This window comes from Canis lupus, chromosome 12, assembly GCF_048164855.1.
Source record: "Canis lupus baileyi chromosome 12, mCanLup2.hap1, whole genome shotgun sequence".
NCBI lineage: Eukaryota > Metazoa > Chordata > Mammalia > Carnivora > Canidae > Canis > Canis lupus.
Window position 1 is genome coordinate 4,253,391 of NC_132849.1, and position 18,859 is coordinate 4,272,249.

General features: G+C 56.3%; 1 protein-coding gene and 2 long non-coding RNA genes across 13 annotated transcripts; 2 read left to right on the forward strand and 1 right to left on the reverse strand.

The window, feature by feature from the left end:
- Positions 1 to 86: 86 nt before the first annotated feature.
- Positions 87 to 4,415, forward strand: LOC140600899 (uncharacterized). Its single transcript, XR_012004011.1, has 3 exons — positions 87 to 312; positions 3,296 to 3,473; positions 3,752 to 4,415. It is a non-coding gene; the product is annotated as an uncharacterized lncRNA (long non-coding RNA).
- Positions 2,496 to 11,176, reverse strand: LOC140600901 (uncharacterized). 3 transcript variants are annotated; one of them, XR_012004014.1, is made up of 6 exons: positions 11,137 to 11,176; positions 10,823 to 10,890; positions 7,119 to 8,144; positions 6,773 to 6,848; positions 3,306 to 3,375; positions 2,496 to 2,631 (listed from the first exon to the last, which is right to left on the reverse strand). It is a non-coding gene; the product is annotated as an uncharacterized lncRNA (long non-coding RNA). The 3 variants fall into 3 exon arrangements; XR_012004013.1 differs by lacking the exon at positions 11,137 to 11,176 and having other exon boundaries at positions 7,119 to 7,348; positions 7,746 to 8,144; positions 10,823 to 11,115; XR_012004012.1 differs by lacking the exon at positions 11,137 to 11,176 and having other exon boundaries at positions 10,823 to 11,115.
- Positions 4,590 to 18,609, forward strand: CELF3 (CUGBP Elav-like family member 3). 9 transcript variants are annotated; one of them, XM_072769141.1, is made up of 14 exons: positions 4,590 to 4,695; positions 5,404 to 5,509; positions 6,595 to 6,677; positions 11,838 to 11,886; positions 12,293 to 12,421; positions 12,556 to 12,635; positions 13,463 to 13,606; positions 13,769 to 13,910; positions 14,188 to 14,337; positions 14,700 to 14,765; positions 15,055 to 15,183; positions 15,446 to 15,589; positions 16,265 to 16,403; positions 17,997 to 18,609. In XM_072769141.1, the coding sequence occupies exons 4-13, from the start codon at positions 11,838 to 11,840 to the stop codon at positions 16,390 to 16,392; spliced, it is 1,161 nt and encodes a 386-aa protein (XP_072625242.1). In that variant the 5' UTR covers positions 4,590 to 4,695; positions 5,404 to 5,509; positions 6,595 to 6,677; the 3' UTR covers positions 16,393 to 16,403; positions 17,997 to 18,609. The 9 variants fall into 9 exon arrangements, with proteins under 9 accessions (XP_072625242.1, XP_072625237.1, XP_072625238.1 ...); XM_072769135.1 differs by lacking the exon at positions 4,590 to 4,695 and having other exon boundaries at positions 4,776 to 5,509; positions 15,058 to 15,183; XM_072769134.1 differs by lacking the exon at positions 4,590 to 4,695 and having other exon boundaries at positions 4,776 to 5,509; positions 12,296 to 12,421.
- The last annotated feature ends 250 nt before the right edge of the window (positions 18,610 to 18,859 follow it).

Genomic DNA, 18,859 nt, shown 5'->3' on the forward strand with positions numbered 1-18,859 from the left:
AAACCCAGCTCCTTCCCCTTCAGAAGGCTTAGTAGCCAACCCACCCCCCACTCCCGCCGCCCCCCCCGCCCCCCCCACCCCCGCCCCCGAACTTGATACTTAGTAACACGAAGGCATCCCTTGGATGGAGGGGAGTTCTGCAAAGGAAGAAAGGTCCTTGCACTGACCAAACGGGAAAGGACCTAGGGGACATTCTGCCAAAGGTTCTCCCTCTTGAACTGACTATATATAGGTTCACTTGCTCCTCATAAGCTCAATTCTCTCTCCCACTCCTAGTGGAACAGAGGAGGGGAAGGACAGTTGGTCTTCAAGGTATGTTCTTTGAGTTTCTAACCAAGAAAGGGAAGTTAACTAAGAAAGGGAACTGAAAATAGGCCTGGAAAGGGCAGGAGCCTGTCTGTCCACACACACACACACACACACACACACACACACACACACACACACCAGACCATGCCCAGCAGAGGCCCCTGGGACAGGGACCAGACCTCCGAAGGGAGGCAGGTCCTTCAGGTTTGAGAACAACTGCCCAAGGAGAAACAAACCTAGCATTTAGACCATGGCTTTGGAGGGGGTCTCTCAGTGGTATAGCTCTATCCTCCGCAAACACTGAGGAGAACAGAAAATGTTGGCAGTACCCACACCAGGAAAAAACCACGGAAGATAGATTATGTAGCGAGCTACAGGCCTCTTCCCAGAAACCGCATCCAAGTTAGTAATCATTGTGGCTGTTTGGTTTTTTAGGAGGAAGGGTTAATAGAGAGGTAGATAAGCTGCCATCTGTCACAAGTGATTTTTTTCAGGCAGGAGCAAAGGTTAATTGGAGGTGATAGTTCCTGTTGGCCAGACTTCTTTCTTCGCACCCCTCCACCCACAGAAAAGCTACTGGGACAACCCAGCTAGCTTAAGAGCTTCAGCATCTGGGCAGCCCCAGTGGTGCAGCGGTTTGGTGCCACCTGCAGCCCAGGGTGGGATCCTGGAGACCCAGGATCGAGTCCTGCATTGGACTCCCTGCATGGAGCCTGCTTCTGCCTCAATCTCTCTCTGTGTTGTGTCTCTCATGAATAAATAAATAAAATATTTTTTAAAAATCTAAAAAAAAAAAGAGCTGCACCATCTTGGGATGCCTGGGTGGCTCAGTGGTTGGGCGCCTGCCTTTGGCCCAGTATGTGATCCTGGAAACCCAGGATCAAGTCCCGCATCAGGTTCCCTGCATGGAGCCTACTTCTTCCTCTGCCTGTGTCTCTGCCTCTCTCTATCTCTCTCTGTGTGTATCTCATGAATAAATAAATAAAATCTTTTTTTAAAAAAGTGTAAAATATACACGTTGGATTTTGAACGTATAGTTTAAAGAAAGTAAAATATCTTATTCATCTTTATATTGATGATGTTGAATATTTTGGATATATCATATAAACACGTTGAGTAATATTTGGGATATATCAGTTAAATAAAATCTATCAGTAAAAGTAATTTCACTTCTTTTTTATTGTGGCTACTAGAAATTTAAATTCTATCTATGGCTTGCCTTATATTAAACACTGCTGGTCTGGACTGGCAAATCTATACACACACACACATGCATAACATAAATATGTAAAATTTCTCCATCTTCCCATCCCTGTGCATAAAATAAGTAATGTCCTTCTTCTGCTAGTCTGTGGTCTTACACTTTGAGAATCAACCAAGCCTTTCTTGACTGAGCACTTCCCATGACACAAATACCACTATGTGTAAATAAGAGAGGCTACCTCTAACTTACTTTTGTTTTCTTACAGCACCTCAGTCCTCACTATTCCACATGGTGTTGGCCTGTCTTACTCGCTATCTGAGGTAGAAGCCACTTAAGGAAAAGAAGACCATAGAGTAGATTCTTTCTGTAGTCTCATGGTTTCTGCTGCATGTGGCTTCACTATGCTTTCAGTTGGTGAGGCCAGCAAGTGTTTGGGTACTAGCCACTCTGCCCACATAAATCACCACTACATTTGCCTTTCTGAAAAAGATCCCAATTATTCATTTTCTAAGAATCTAAATTAGGAGTAGAGCTCTGCCTTCATAAAGTCAATCTTTTTATGTAGGGCAGCTTAGCATTGAGTGCAGAAGAGTAAGAAAGAAGGTGAGCTTGGGGATGGCAGAAAGAGAAAGGACCTTGGGAGAACTAGGGCTTGGAATCCTCATTTCCTCCTGGAGAGCATCCCCCAGATTCTGAGTTGTAAGGTTCCCCTAACCCCACCCCGGAGTTACAGCACAGGACAGAGATGTGCCCCCAGTCCCCAGCAAGGATGGCCTGCCACAAGCTCCCACTCTTCCCTTAGCCCTGCCTCTCCTTTCAGGTGGAAGCCTCCATCTGGGGAACACAAAGTAAGCAAAGGGTTGGAAGCATGTTGCTGCCTGCAGCTGTCTCCCCACCCCACCCCCATTGCTGATTGGGAGGAAGAACGAGGAGAGTTCATTATAATTCATTTTTGTAAATGTTTAATATTTCAATTAATGTGATTAGCCTCAAGCCAGAATGAGCAGCAGGGCAGCAGATCTGCTGACAAGACACAGAGTAACAAGATCAACAGGGCTGTGGGGTCTTCCTGGACTCCATCCTCAGAGGGTGCGATCTGTTTAGCATCTCCATAAATACTAAGATCAGATTAGGAGGGAAGAAAAGGAGCAGTGAGGGTGGAGTAGGGAGTAGAAAGTTACTTTCCAGATGTGTTTGCACTCCTGGTTCCCTGGCACTGCCATCACGTGTTCTGACCACCCAGTACTGGGTCCTCTACCATCTCCCACCCCACCCCCATCTTAGTGGCCCAACTGGGGGGACCTGGGCATCCATATCATGAAGTGTAATTGTATTTACACACACACACACTCAAACCCAGACTAAGGAAGGATGGAAGGTGGTTCAACAGAGAAACAAGCAGTTGAAAGGCCATCTCTCACACGGGGCTCAAATGAAGACATAAGAGGAAGAAAGTCAGGCTTAACAACTCCTCCCATTCCCACAGGGAGCATTTGGTGTGGGGGTTAAAGTCAGGACTCAGGAACCAGCCTGCCAGGGACCCCAGTCTCACGGGACCCCAGCCTCATGGAGACCTCTTTCTAGCTGTGTGGCATTAGGCAACCCATTTTCTCTCTTGGTGCCCTGGTTCCCTTGTCTTTATTTGGAGGTAATGGTAGAACCTACATCATAGGGTGGTGCTGAGGGTTAAACAAATCAGTAAATATAAAGCACTTGGAACAATGTGCCTGGGACACCCTAAGTGTCATCTAAGGGCTGTTACTATTACTTTTCTTCCTGAAGAGAAGCTTGCCTGCTGTGATAGCTGAGGAATGGCGGCTGCTGGGATCCAGTTGGGATGCATTTCAGAGACACCAGTGGCACTGTGGAGACATCAGCCCCACTCTGGGGTGAAGAAGGAATGACGAGAGACAGGGCATCCCACAAGGACTGTCCTGTTCAGGAAAGTTGATGGCAGCAGGTACTCCCTGCCTGGAAGGGTACTGTGAGTGGGTCCAGCGCCTGGAGGAATTAAGCTCCCTTGGGATTATGGGGGAAACAGATTTTCCATAAAAGGAATAGTTGTTTAGGATAATAATGGCCCCCAAATGTGCTCCCCCCACCGCTTTTGGCTACCTGACTCACTTTGAGAGTCCCACTCAAGGAACCTAACTTGGTGGGGGGGAGGGTAAGGGAAGAGAAATTGGGTTTCCTCTGCCCTAAAGAGGAGCTTGCCAACTGTGGTTCCTTCCCCTAAAGGAATCAGGAATCTGCTCTTCTCAGAGGTTCTTTGCATCAGCTGTTTACTCAAGAAATAATTGTTGAGCAGCTACGTCTGAGCAAGACACTGTGCTAGACCCCAAACAGTGAAATGTTGAATTAACCAGTGCCCTGGTCTTCAAGGAGCTTAGAAGTGCTAGCTCTGGAAGTCGTCACCACCACCGCCTCCCTGCCCACGCACTTCGACACACAAACCACCCAGAGGGAGAGAAGGGGGCGTTGGCAAATGCCAGCAAGACATAGTTTTACTTGGATCCTTTTCTGGAAAATACACAGTTCTCTTTCTGTGCTCATTTCACCCGCTCGCTCCTTCCCCGCCCCCCTTTCCACCTCTCCTCTCCGGGTCCTCTTCTGCCCTTTCCCCCAGGCTCCGAGACCTGATTCCCGCCCCACCTACATCTCCCTCCTCTCCCCACCCCCAACCTGCCCAACCGTTTCTAAGCTATTTTCTCGTCCCTGGATTCTTTCCCTGGCTCCCCACACTCAGTCTCCCCAGATGCCGGCTCCCCTCTCCTCCCCCTGCTCCCCTCTCCTGGGTCTTCGCTTCCAGCACCGGGGACAGCTCCAGCCCCCGGAACAATGGACCCCACCTTAGGGCTCCTCTATAAATTCTCCATCTTAGTGTGTTGCCCAACTCGTGATTGGGGAGTACGATGGGGGAAGGGTTATTATCAACAGGACCAGCTGCTCTTCTGGGGGCGGGGGCGGGGGCGGGAAAGGAGTCAGAGAGGAAGGAGATAGAAAGAGGGCGTGGCTCTCGTCTGGATTGTGCGTCCCTCTCCAGGGTGGAGAATTTGTATTCCACCCCTGAGACTGACATCACTGATGTCAGGGGAAAGGAGGTGGGAGTGGGGAGGGGGGTGTGGAGGGGGGAGGTTTTTGTTGAGGAGAGCGCGGCCGGAGAGCAGAGCTCCGGGACCCAGGTGACCGGGAAAGCAGGCAGCCCCAGCAGCGGGAGCAGCCAGCAGCAGCACAGGCCCGGGGACCAGGGTGGGGTGGGAGGGGGGCTGAGGGGAGGACCCGAAGGGGGGCGGCAGGGCGAAAGGGAACCCCAGAGCCCTGCCGCCATCAGAGACCAAGCATCTGGCATCAGGGATCTTCGGACCCAGCAGAAGGATCGGCCACAGGGGAGGTGTCTTCCCGGGAAAGCCGACGAGAGCTCCACCTGCCCCACATCAGGAGTGCCCCCCCCCCCACGCTGCTGGCCACCCCCAGCCCCCTTCTCCATCACCCTCCTCAGGCCCTTTCCCCGACTCCAGCTGTTCACCCCAGCTCCCAGCGTCCCTGATACCCCTCTCACCCCCCAGATCTTGAGCACACTGCCCCCCATCCTGGGATATTTGCCAGATCTCAGGGAGGAAGATCATTTGTTTGGGCTATGCCCCCTGGTGGCATGACAGTGTCTGCCTAGACCCCTGACCCCTAGCCCTCAACTCCCTGGGCCTCCTTTGTGTGAAGCGCTGCCCCTCCGCTCAGCACTGTGGTTGGGGCCAAAGGGAAAGCCAGCCCCGGCTGGGCTCCGGCCCCCGCCACTTGCCTCCTCGCTGGGCAGCTCCCCCAGGCCTTTGGGCCCCTCCTCCTGGGCCGCCCCAATGAAGGAGCCGGATGCCATCAAGCTGTTTGTGGGGCAGATCCCGAGGCATCTGGAGGAAAAGGACCTGAAGCCCATCTTCGAACAGTTTGGTCGGATCTTCGAGCTGACTGTCATCAAGGACAAGTACACCGGGCTGCACAAGGGTGAGGGGTCAGGCCAGGCTGCGGAGGCAGCAGGGCTGGGAGAGGAGACTGGGAGGAAGGGAAGCCAGCTTGCAGGGCTGGAGCGGCTGGGAAGGGCTGATGTGGATGGGAAGAGTTCAGGGATAAGGAGTGGATGGAGGAGCCATGAGAGAGCAGCAGGGTGAGCAAGCGGGGACTCTGATGCAGGCCTCAGGGGGGCCTCCTGGGGGACACAGAGATGTTAGATCCCGGGGATGAGGGGGTGATGTTGTGGGTGAACTCAAAGGAAGATGGGGGACCAAGAGATCTGGCTTGGGAGATAAGGAGCCAGGCAGGTGTGTGTGTGTGTGTGTGTGTGTGCACATGCGTGTGTGTGCACACACGCCTGAGATTATTAGTAGCCTTAGACACTATTGGGGTGGGGGTCAACCTGGCAAGAATGGACATGGACTTTGCAGGGAAGCTCCAGGGTGTGGATCTGGAAGTGTGGGGCAGGAAGTTCAGAGAGCCAGCCAGAGGCACTCCTTGGGCCTGTCCAGGGCTGTGTGCTCCTGCTAAGCCAGGTCAGGCCCTGGTCAGGACTTGGAGAGCTGGGGGGAGGGGCTGGGGGGCACTGCCTCCCCCTCCACTGGCCTGGGAACATGCAGGGAACTGCTCTTCCCTTTCCTTCCCTCTCTCCCATGCTTCACCCTGTACCTGCCTCCTGGGGAGTTGGAGAGAGATGAAGAAATAGGGAAAATGGGAGAGGAGAGGGGTGACAGGGAGCAAGATGGAGGGAGGTGGAGGCAAAGGCGAAACGGAAGAGGCCAGCTAAGGAGGAAAGAAGTCACAGGGCACACATGCTTGTCTGGCAACTACAGGCCCCTTCTGCCCCCACACGAAGCCCCCTCTCCCAATGCCACCACCACACAAACCTCCCAGCTCTGGGTCTCTTCCCTGAGCTCAGCAACCCAGAGACTCCCTCTCAGACACCTCCCAACTCCAGCAGGCAGAAGGTGGCAAGAAGAGACAATCCGTCCTCAGTCTCATGGTGGAGGGAATCTTCTAGAGAGGGGACACTGGGGACTCATCCCAACCCCATCTCCTCTGCCCCTGCTCCTCCTCAGGATGTGCCTTCCTGACATACTGTGCCCGCGATTCAGCCCTGAAGGCCCAGAGTGCCCTGCACGAACAGAAGACGCTTCCAGGGGTGAGTCCTATACTTATAGGGCAAGAGGGCTGAGAAGGGCCCTGGAAGGGGTCAGGGGCTCACCACCTTCCTGAGACATGGAGCTTGTTTCCTACCTCCTCTCATCACCAGGAAGCCCCCTCTCCTTCTAACATTCCTCTTTCTTGCTGGAGATCCATTCATGTCTTTTACCTGGAGAGAAGAAAGACAGTGGTTAGCGGAGCAAATGTGACCTTTGTAAGGAGCAGATGCAGCCCCTTCCCCACTTCCCAACCCGCTCAACACTTAGGGAACGGAGCTGGTTGGGAGGCGTGGGGACAGACTCTGAACACCAAGTGTGTGGCAAAGTAAGCAGGAGGCACCCAGGCACTCTTGAAGGTGGGATGTCTGGTTGTGACAGGGGCGGCTGGTGCCTGCTGGACTAGCATCTCTGTGCTGGCTGCTGGGCTCTGATGGACTCACCTGGTGCCTCCCAGGGAGAGCTTTGGGCATCAGGGTGGAGCAGGGCCTGGGCCGGCCCGGGCTGGGGGTGCGAGCAAGGGCATGGGTGGACATCATTGCGGAGGATCAGGCCTGACCCGCAAAGGTGTCCAAGGTGGCAGAGGTGCCCTCTGACGTGGCCTCTCTCCTGTAGAGTCTGAGCTCTGTTGCTTTTCTTCTGAGACAGCCTTGCTGATTGCCCCAGGCCTGGGCTGACAGAGAGAGAGAATCTCGAGATGCCTCCAGCCATGCAGCCAGGGGGAAGGCTGTCCTGTTCTGTTCCACGTCTACCTGCTTCTGTTGTCTCCTGCCCCTCAGGCCCAGGAAGTAGTCCTGAGAGCTAACCCCATCCGTCCCTTCAGCAAACATTTCCTGAGCCCAGCCTGGGTGCTGGAGGCACATGTGTCACAACCTCTACCCCTTCCCCTGTGTGGGAAATGAGAAAAAAGGCTGATTCTCCATTCTTTCCTGGGAGGGAAATAGACCAAACAGATGGGCAACAAGGGTGGGGGCATCCAGGGAAATCGAGACCACTTCAGCTGTTCCCAACTTCAAGCCTTCGGTAGGTCTGTGACACCTACCCTGTGGCCCTCAACCCTCGCAGCTCACCCTGTCCTAGCCGGTGGCAGGGTAGCTGAAGGGTCCTTGCCCGCGGAACCGAGGACCCTCGGTGTGTGTGAGTAGGCTCAGGATCTGGGGAGCCTGCGTGTGCGCGTGCGTGTGCACGTGGCCCGGGTGTGTGGGTGTGGGCACACGCAGCCCTGGGAAGCCTGGTTTCGATCACGTCACATCTCAACTTTCCTTGCTTTCCTGTTCTCTGTGGAGACCCTGACAAATCGGTAGTTTTCATCTCCATGGCCCCATCCCGGCTTTTCCTGGTCTTGCTAGCAGGGGTGCCGCCTTGGCCTCGCCTTGGCCTCCCCCCAGCTGTACCCGTGCTTGGGCAGGGCTCTGGTTGTGGTCGGCAGCGGCAGGCCTGGCAACGTGGAAAGGCTCTGCCTCCCGTTCCTGCAAAAAAAAAAAAAAAAAGAAAAAAAAAATATATATAGGCTCAGGGAGAAGGATGCCTGGTTAATGATCAGCCAGTGAGCTCCCAGGTGACACCGAGGCCTGGGGGCAGGATCCAGAGTGGTCTGACAGGGCCTCCAGCAGGGGATGGAGCTCCTGTCCTCCAGGATCCTAGGGGAGCAGACCGGCCGTCTTGGGGAGCAGATGTCAGCGCCCACTCTCCCTGACACTTTGTATGCCCCAGGTCTTTTCTCTGCCACCTGCCCTCCTGGCAGCATTATTTCCTCAATTGTTCAGTGTGTGTGTGTGTGTGTGTGCGTGTGTGCGCGCACACATGTGGGTTCAGTGTGCCAGCCCTGTGGGAAGTTCTTCCTGCTGTCTAATCTCCAAACCCTCCTAATATAGTATAGGCCTTTTTTTTTTTTATATATATATTTTAAGTCATCTCTACACCCAACGTGGGGCTCAAACTCATGACCCCAAGCTCAAGAGTCACCCACCCCACTGACTGCGCCAAGCAAGCTGCCCTAATACAGGCTTTTTTTTTTAGTGGAGGCATTTAGCCCTCTCTCCTTTCTCCCCGTCTCTGTCACCAGTGCCACCATATCAGGATGATGCTTCCACAGCAGAAAGGAAGAATGGAGGCTGGGCCTGTGGCTGTCAAGCCCCATTTCCTTTTCTCCGTGGAGCATTCCCAGGAGGGGCTGTGCCACAGGCCCCTGGATTCTTCCTGTCCCAAGGGTGTGGCCTCCTTGAGGTGGTGGTGGGAGGGACCTCTGCCTCGCCTGCCCGATGTGCTCTTCTTGGGCCAAAATCCCACTCTGGGGAATGGGCTGCATCGGCTTACTGTTGGTCAGTGAGTTCTGACCCGGTGGAAAGGACTCTGTGTGTGTCTGGGACACTGGGCGGAAGGAAGCCTGAAGCCAGGGAGGCAGAGCAGCAGACCTGTGACCTCAGGAGAATTAGATTTTTTGGAATGTGAGCTCTTCCTTACAGGAAGAGCAGTGGGGTCTTTGCTATTGGTGAGAAGGATGAGGGCCTTATGAATGACCAGGCTGGCGGTGGGGAGCGGTCTCAGTGATACGTGGAATATAAATAGCCTCTTCTTTGGGAGGCCCTGGGGAGGGCTTATCACCTGGCTGGTGGTGGCTAGGGAGCAGAGGTGCCCGACTCCATGTTGCCAGGTAAACAGGGCCCAGCTGGACTCAGGGGAGGGGGCAGGTGTGCCGAGCTGAGCTAACAAAGACCGAGCTCCCCACAGGAAGTGCCAGGCCAAGGAGGAGAGCCTGGGCCTGGGTCACTAGGGGCCACCGAGGGAGGCTGGCTGTGAGGGAGTGAGGGGAGCCTTCTGTCACTGTGGTCTGCACTGCGGCCTATGCGCTTGTGTGTGTCTTTGTGCAAATTCCCATCAGCTGTGGATATTTATTGAGGTGCTATTTTTGTGCCTGGGAGCCCGCCATGCAGCTAGGGAATGGCATTGTTTCTCTCTGGACCTCAGGGTCCCCACCCGGACTAGAATAGCAAATACCTAGGGGCATCTGGGGAAGGGTTTAGGGTCAAGTAAGGAATTCCCTGAGGCTGTGGACAGACCCTAATCCAGGGGTTATGGCTGGTGCTGAGTACCCAGGGGCACTTCCTGATTGCTTTAGGGAGAATACAGAGAGGAAGAGGGTTCAGGACTGAGGGCCCTGGGCTTCACACACACACACACACACACACACACACACACACACACACACAGGCTCTTGAGGAGATTGAACCTCCATGGGATAATCCCAGATTGCTGGAGGATAAAGCTGGGGGCGGATTGGTTGGAGGATTTGGGTGACTCTTCCCCACCTCCCCCAGCCAGCTGCTCTCAGATCCCTAAGTGGGGGTGGGGCAGGACAGGAGTGTCCGCGGAGGTGGGGCTTAGGTTGGATCCAGGGCTGGGAATACCTCACCAGAGTCCAGTCAGTCACACTGACTGGAATGGCCCGTACCAGAGAAAAGGGTTGGTGTGAGAAGGGGCAGGGGGCATTTCTCTGTGTGAAGCGGACACACAAGACCCACAGCTGGAACTCTAGAACTGAAGGGAACCGGACTCGCCACCACCTGATTTGCCCATGGTTGTTGTTGTTGTTGTTGTTTTTTTTAGATTTTATTTATTTATTCATGAGAGACACAGGCAGAGGGAGAAGCAGGCTCCATGCAGGGAGCCCGATGTGGGACTCGATCCCAGGACTCCAGGATCATGCCCTGAGCTGAAGGCGGTGCTAAATCGCTGAGCCACCCAGGGATCCCACCCCCACGGTTTTACAGATGAGAAAATTGAGGCCCCAGGAGAGAAGTGACTTGGCCAAGGTCACCTAGCTAGAGAGTGGCAGAGCCAGTTCTTGAAGCAGGGTCTCCTGACCCGCAACCCAGTGCTTTTCCTGAGGATGCCCGTAGCCTCCCTCAGAATGTAGATAAATGGTTGCTTTTGTTTAATATCAATTTTTGGTCACTGGAGCTCGGACTGCCCCACCGTCAAATGAGAGGGTGGGGTGACCATGTGCGGCCCCCAGGGTCCTAGTCCTCAAAAGCCAAGTATTTTCAGACGCGAAATGCTGAGTCGTTCCCCTCCCTCCGGTTCCGAAGATGTCCCCTGCCCTAGTTAAGGAAATCAACCTGCTGGAGTCATTGCTGAGCCCTCTCACCAGACAAGAACGGAGAGTGGAACTGGGGGGCGTCTGCCTTTCCACTGGAGACTGAACAAAGGGAGATGCTGCAGGAGCAAAGAGAAGGGAGAGCTCTGGAGAACTTGAGGGTACAGGGGGAATGTCAAAGGAGCATGGGACAGCAGCTCCTCCTTCAGAGCCCTCTCAGCTGCCAGACTCCAAGGATTTGATCTGGAGCAGGAAGGCAGGGAGGGGACAGTGTGGCCCTGCAGAGCCTGCTCCACACGAATCAGGAAGCTTGTCCTGAGCCCCTCCCCCACCTCCCAGTCCTACCGAATCCACCCCCAGCATACCCTGTTCCCACCACCCCCCCACTCCTTCTCCTGGTGTGTGGAGCAACAGAAGTGATGACGTCACCACGGTCGCCAGGGCGACGGGAGGGATAAATCAGGCTGAGTGGGCGGTTGCCATGGCGCGCATTCTCCCGTTGCCACGGAGACTGGGCATCTGCTCCCTTTGTGCTGCCCGAGTGCCTTCCCCCTGGGGTCACGGGGTGTAGGGGGGCAGATAGAGAAGCAGACACACCTCTGGGGGTCAGAAGGAAGTCGGGGCATCTGTGCAGTGCCCCTGGGTTGAGAGTCTTCTTTGGGGCTCCTTCATGGAGTGGCCTCTGCTGCCCCTACTTTGTAAAATTGAGGCAGCTCTTGCTGAATAGCCCCTCAATTGGGCTCTGCCTCAGGACCCATGTCCTATAGGAAGTTCCGTTCTCCCCCTAAAGAGAACATCACTTACCCCTGGCCAAGTCACCTGGGGCCTCACAGCCTGGAGCTGGCCCCAGGAGCATCCTCCCTACATCCTCACCTTCCAATGCCTCTAATCCCCTCAGGTCCTAATCCTAAACAAGATGAAACCCCGATCCCTTCCTTCCCATCAGCAATTTAGGGCCTGGGGTTCACTCTCTCTAGCCCCTCTGCAGCTCCGGGCCTAGGGAGGGCTCTTGGGGGGTGGTGTTCAGGGGAGATCCCCAGCAGTGCCTTCTCTTCTTTCCTTTTAGATGAACAGGCCGATCCAGGTCAAGCCAGCCGACAGCGAGAGCCGAGGAGGTAGGTTCTGTACCTTTGGACTTTGAACCCAGGCCCAGGGCTCGGAGCAGTGAGGGGCAGCCTCTCTTGAAAAAGAAAATCTGAGAGTTCCAAAGGGTTCCCAGTCAAGGTGGGGATTGAAGTCAGTGTGGTCAGAGGGGATGTCATCCAGCCCATTGTAGGGAAGCGGGAGTGAAGTGCAAGCCCCTCAGAACTGGGCTGAGGACTCTGTAACTGTACCCCATTTCCCCCAACATCACAGATTTTACACACTGGAAGCATGAGTCCCGGGGGAGGGGAATGCCTGGAGCTCCAGGGAGTTGCTGAGGGTAAAGGGCAGGATTTCAGCCTGTCCCAGGGGGAATGGAGTTGGGAAAGCAGCCAGGGGACCCTGAATGTCCCCCTCATCCTGTGCCCTACCCCCCAGAAGACCGGAAGCTCTTTGTGGGGATGCTAGGGAAGCAGCAGACAGATGAGGACGTCAGGAAGATGTTCGAGCCTTTTGGGACCATAGACGAGTGCACTGTGCTCCGGGGGCCAGATGGCACCAGCAAAGGTACCTGCCTGCTGCCCCTTCCTCGACAGGCCTTCTGGCCCTCCTTCCCCTTCTCCACTGGCTTCTGGGCAACAGGACGTGGGGGCCCTTGACGGGAGCACTCACCCTTTCCTTCTTGCTCTTGGATGCTCTAGGCTGCGCCTTTGTGAAGTTCCAGACCCATGCTGAGGCCCAGGCGGCCATCAACACCCTTCACAGCAGCCGGACCCTGCCGGTGAGCCCCACTCACATCCATGTTTTAGATGCCCGCTCCCCACCTCTGACCCCTACCTCAGCCATCCCCTCCAGCCCACATACCCTGCACTCCTGTCTGGCCACTCCGTCTCCGGTCTCTTCTCTCATCTTCCCACCCCACCCTCCCTGGCTGGGCATCTGAACACTTATGCTCTCTGCACATGAGCAGACTGCACTGTGGAAGGGCTTTCCCGCAGAATAAATTTCTCCTACGGAGCTAGCTGACTCTGAAGCTCCCTCAGCAGATGCCCAGCAAGCATTTAGCAGGAACTCGGGCAAAGGGATGCAACACTGAATAGAGAGCTGCGTTCTAGACTCTAGGATTCTACAACAATCCCTGTGCTTCGGTTTGGTTTTTATTTAGTGCAGGGTGGTATGGCAATTTAAGGCTTCTCCTCTGAGCACACTGTGAGGTTTGGGGTGTGGGGATAGAAGTCACGGTACAGGTCTAGGGCAGCTCCCTGGCAGACCAGCCTGAGATGAAACGTTTGCTGTGGCTTGATCCTCTTTGGAGATAACTTCCAGCTCAGAATCCTCACAGAGAAGCCAGGGATGCCCTCTGGATTCCAGTAGGCCTTTCCCTTTTCAAGCACACGCCTTCAAGCTTCTCAACTTTTTCTAGTCTCTCACACATCCTGGCACAGGAGGAGGTTGGGATTAAAATCCTCCCGGTGACAGAGGTGCAATGTGGCTGTCCTCCCGAAGAAGCTGGGCCAGGAGGGGTAGAACTGAGGCCAGGCCCTGAGGGCTGTTGGGAGGAGAGATCCTGATCCTGTCCCTCTGACCACATGCGTGGCCCATGCCCAGGGTGCCTCATCCAGCCTGGTGGTGAAGTTTGCTGACACGGAGAAGGAGCGAGGTCTCCGCCGAATGCAGCAGGTGGCTACCCAGCTGGGCATGTTCAGCCCCATCGCACTGCAGTTTGGAGCCTACAGCGCCTACACCCAGGCCGTGAGCACTGACCCCTGGGGTGCTGGGCCTGGCCCATCCCCGTTTCCTCCTGGCATCCAGGACCAGTCCCCACTCTCCCAAGGCCAACACCCAGAGTTGGGAGGGGAACCAGATTGGGTGTGGGATACCCGGCCCCACCCTCCTCTCCTCCCCTTCCCCCAGCTGATGCAGCAGCAGGCGGCCCTGGTAGCGGCTCACAGTGCCTACCTCAGCCCCATGGCCACCATGGCTGCCGTGCAGATGCAGCACATGGCTGCCATCAATGCCAATGGCCTCATCGCCACTCCCATCACCCCATCCTCAGGTAAGGCCCAGGCAAGGCAGGCTGGGTTGGGTGTGAACAGGACAGGTGAGATGAACTACCACATGGTATGTGGGGGGGGGCACATTGCTCAGGGAAGCCACAGGGTCTGGAAGGGACTCAGGGGTGAGAGTGGCCTGCTTCCTCCCTTCTGCCCTCAGACTTGCTGACTGGTCCTCTGCATTTGTGTGTGTGTGTGTGTGTGTGTGTGTGTGTGTGTGTGTGCGCGCGCATGTCTGCCTGCTTCTTTGCTCTGTCTTTGTCGCCTTCTCCTCCCTAGGAACCAGCACCCCTCCTGCCATCGCTGCCACGCCCGTGTCTGCAATCCCTGCTGCCCTGGGCGTCAACGGCTACAGCCCCGTGCCTACCCAGCCCACCGGGCAGCCTGCCCCTGATGCTCTGTATCCCAACGGGGTTCACCCCTACCCAGGTGGGGGTCTCTGCCTGCCCCCCCCCATCCAGCAACTATCCCAGCCTCCGCTCCCATTGCCGGTGGGCAGCCGTGACACAGCCTCCGTCTCCAGGCCTCGGGGTCATCAGGTCTTTCTCCTGCCCTGTCATCCTAGGGCAGGGATGCTCCTGCCCGCCATCAGCCAGGGAAGCTGAGGCTGAGGGAAGTCCGCAGTTGCATAGCCAATCACACACTCCACGCTCTGCCTTCTCCTCCCTGTGGCTCTGTGCATTTGCATGCTCTCCTGCCACCCCCGGGCCCTGGGAGGCAGTACCCCCCCTCTCCGCCTGGCCTTTGCTCTGCATCCTGCCCCCCCTCACAGTCGGTGCTGCTCTCCCCAGCCCAGAGCCCCGCGGCCCCCGTGGACCCCCTGCAGCAGGCCTACGCAGGGATGCAGCACTACACAGGTGAGGAGCCCGAGCCCTGATGGGAGGGACTGTGTGGGACAGGCCGGCTTTCCAGGCTCCCTGCCAGCTGCCCCTGGCACCAGCTACCTCCTGGGGCTTCCTTCCTGGTCCTATGGGGCCTACTCTTAGGGGCCATGTGCCCAGAGTCCAAGCGGCTCCTTCCGTGGCACCTCTCTGCCCATCCCCCTTGCTGGCCTGGGCTGGATGTTGTGGGACTGGTCAGGGGTTCCTGGGGGCCAGGTTAGGAACCTCGAGACCCCCTCACTAGTTCTCTGTTCTCCCACCCCAGCAGCCTACCCAGCAGCCTACAGCTTGGTGGCACCCGCGTTCCCGCAGCCTCCTGCCCTGGTCGCCCAGCAACCCCCTCCTCCTCCCCAGCAGCAGCAGCAGCAGCAGCAGCAGCAGCAGCAACGGGAAGGTGTGACCTGAGCGCTCCTCCCAGAGTGCTCCTCCTGGCCGGGAGCCCCCAGGGATAGGAGCGCCCTTGTCATGGGCTGTGGGCTCCCTGTCGCTCGCTCCACACCTGGAAAGAAAGCGAGTGGGGATGAGGTGTCTGGTGCCCCGGTCTGCATGCCATGGGCTGGGTTTGGAGGGTCCTCCCGGCCCGTTCCCTGTGGGGCCCAGGCCCCAGGAGTGTTGCCCAATCACTGAGCTCTTCCTCTGTCTCTGCTGCCACCCAGGCCCTGACGGCTGCAACATCTTCATCTACCACCTGCCCCAGGAGTTCACAGACTCAGAGATCCTCCAGATGTTTGTCCCCTTCGGCCACGTCATCTCAGCCAAAGTCTTTGTTGACCGGGCCACCAATCAGAGCAAGTGTTTTGGTAAGAACATGACGATCCAAAAGATAAACTATGGCACATTTTTGACAAACTCCAAATGTGGACAAGGTCCGAGACATCTGAAGGCGTTTTTGGTCACAGTGGGCCCAAACTTTGAAATCCAGATAATCAAGAGTGGGAAAGAACCTTTCTTACCCTCTTGGCATCACATACTGCTGCTGCCCAGGCCCAGCTTCTCCCAAAATTGCAGCCTCACTCTTCTCTATGAGCACTGGTCAAATTCATGCTCCGTGAGGCCTGGGAGAAGCTCAGGAATGAGAGGTCTGGCTTCCGAGAGGAAGGCCTAGGGAGCATAGTATTTTGCCTCGTCTTGAAAGGTTGCTTCAGGGGAGAGGAGCCTTGGTCCTCCCTGTGTGGGAAGTCGTGAAGGGCCACAAGGGGTGTTTCCAAAAGGCAGGTTCACAGTTCTCTGGGCTGAGAAGGGCTGCCCCTCAAAGAGTGCCCGAAAGAATGTCCCAGTGCATGTGAGTGGCTGCACTGCATTCATTCACTCAACCTACCCATCAGCAGCTGCCCATCAAATGCCTGCTGTGTGCCAGCCATCCAAGATCCCGAGAGGAAGTCGGGCAGTGCCGGGGAACCAAAAAGCAGGTTCTGGCCCTAAGCACAGGCGAGTCAGGTGGGGTTGGGCTGGGCCTTATGCCCCTTTCATCTCAGGCTTTGTGAGTTTCGACAATCCGGCCAGTGCCCAGGCTGCCATCCAGGCCATGAACGGTTTCCAGATTGGCATGAAGCGCCTCAAAGTCCAGCTAAAGCGGCCTAAGGATGCCAACCGGCCCTACTGAGGGCCCCCCAGGTGGGTCCTGTTCCCATCCTGTGACCTCTTCATCTCCCTCACACTGAAGCCAGGGCTCTCACTTGGACTGTCCCTTACCCCACGTCCCCCCAGCATCAGGGATGCCCACCCCACCCCTGAGTCTGGGCTCTTGAAGGGATCTGGTATAGCTCCTCCTGCTCTTTCAGTCACCCACGTCAGTCTCTCTCTCAGACACACATGTACATGTTTCAGTCACCCAAGTCAGTCTCTCTCTCACACACACATGTGTGCACACTCACACACACACACAGTGACCCCAGAGAGAGCCGAGTCTGTCTATATCTGTGTCCACTCCCCAGGTCTTCCTGTGTCTGGTCTTGTCTGGTCAGTGTCCATGTGTTTGTGCGTCTCTCTCTTTCTGGTTTTCCTTTGGGTTGGAGTGGAATTAGGGGAGTAGAGTTGGGGAAGTAAGGAGGCTGGTTTCTAGAATCATAGCTCCTGGACTGTCTATCCTCCTGAGAGGTGGGGACATCGGGCCCTCCGTGCCCTGGACTCCGGGGAGCATAGCCCGTGGACTCTTCTGTAGTGTAGAGCCACGGGACAGTGCGGAGTGTACAGGATAGACTGGGGAAATCCAAGCTTCAGGCCTCCTGGGAGCAGCTTCCAGTTAGGTGGAGAAGGCCAAAATGCTAGACGGCCTGCATTTCACTAACTGGGTCCCCTCTACCCATTACCCACACGACCCTGGCCTCATGGCCACAGAGCTGTGAGCTTTGGTGACTTTTGTGTTTGTTTGATCTCCTTTGGACCAAACCCCTGAAAAAACACAACCCAAGAACAATACCCACATTTTGTTTCTCCCCCTTTCCCCCCAATCCTGGCTGCTTAATCCCCCCCACCCTGGGGGCCCCCCTGCCCAGGGCCCGTGTCTATTGTCGGCCGAAGCCCCCACCCCGGACCCCCGCTCCGGGCCCCTGTAAGTCGCATGGAACGAGCGTGTTGTCTTTGCAGCCGATTGTTCGTTACTTGGGGAGGGGGCCGCGGAGGGAAGCGCCCCTCAGCCCAGGGTCAGGGCCGGGGGCAGCTCGCGGGATGTGCTTGGTCAACAGTGGTTGGTGACTGTGCTCTGTGTTCTGTGCGTTTCTCTCTTGCTTTCTTTGTTCCTTTCCGAAAAGGAATGAGAGCACGGTCTAGGGGCTGGGGATCCCGGCCCTCAAGTCTGCGGCCCCAAGCCCAGCCCCAGGTCCCAGCCTGGCTGCCCTGCTCTTCCTCCAGGTGTCCGTCTGTCTGCTGCCCCTTCTCCTTTCTCTTTGCTCTCTCTGCCTGCCTGCCTGTTGTCTCACTCCTTTGCTTCGTCCCCTCCAGTCCCTGTCTCCGTACCTTCCAGCTCTTCTCCTTCTCCTGGGCTGTGTGAATACCTCCTCTGGATATCCTTGGGTTTCTCATATGGTGGGCCGCTCCCTCCCGTCCCCGCCAGCCACCACTGCCCCCGTCCAGCAGCTGAGGCTTTCTGCCGCCGCCCTGCCTTCTCTGGGCGGTCCCCTTCCCTCCTGGGCTGCGTCCACCAGCCCAGCCACTCTTCCCCACCGGGGACTGTGGCCACAGCGTCACCCGTGTCTCCTTCCTTCACAGGTCTGGAGACACCAGAGGAAGGGGCACCAAACCCCTCGCCCCACGTGGTCCCAGCCCTTTCTGCACACCTGCTCGGGCCTCGATGGGGCTCTGGGGCAAAAGCTGCTTCACAGCCCTGGGGGAACAGGACCGTGGCCCACTCCCAACACCCCGCCCTCCTGAAGGGCCTGTTTGCTCCCAGGTGCCCTTTTGGCCTTTGTGAGGGAGCGTGGGACAGGCCCGAAGGCTCCGGGGTATCTGCCTTCTGCTGGGGCTCCTGCGGTGACCTCCTGTGCCCAGCTTTCACACTCACCTCCCCACCAGCGGGCTTGTGGCCCTGGAAGGGTAGAGGGGCCTCCCACAAACTCCCCACCTCACCCTCGCCCTAGCCTCTTCCCCATACTAGGGGTTTCTCAGAAGCTGGTTCTCAAACTCCCTACCACCCTCAGTTAGAGGTAGGATATCCCTGAACCCTGGGCTCCCAGCCCTAAAACTCACTGCCTCCCCCATGGGCCCCCTCTAAGGAGGGTGTGGGGGAGCCCTGAGGGCTGCCTTGCCACCAGTCAGCCACAGAGACCCTCCTCCTTTCATATGAGGAAAAGACCTCCCCAAACCCTTAAAAATGTTTACAGTCTCTGCTGGTCCCCTCCGTGTAAATACCACTACCACCCGTGCGTTATCCAGCCCGGCCCGGCCCGGACGCTGCCATCTCTCTTTCTGGGAGTTTAGACAATGTTTCCCTTGGATTTTTTCTCTCTTGATTTCTCCCTTTGCTTTGGGGGTAATTGGGTATTTGGGAGGATGGGTGTGGGGAGGGTTACAAGGGTTTATTACCTGATCATTTTCTTTAGGAAGAGGTTTTAGGGGACATAAATGGGTGGGGG

Bases quoted from the DNA above. Each gene is read 5' to 3' on its own strand.
- CELF3 (XM_072769133.1), top strand. From the start codon at position 5,365: ATGAAGGAGCCGGATGCCATCAAGCTGTTTGTGGGGCAGATCCCGAGG. The intron at 12,422-12,555 runs GTACCTGCCTGC...TGGATGCTCTAG, and splicing joins GCCAGATGGCACCAGCAAAG to GCTGCGCCTTTGTGAAGTTC. The intron at 15,590-16,264 runs GTAAGAACATGA...CTTTCATCTCAG, and splicing joins CAATCAGAGCAAGTGTTTTG to GCTTTGTGAGTTTCGACAAT.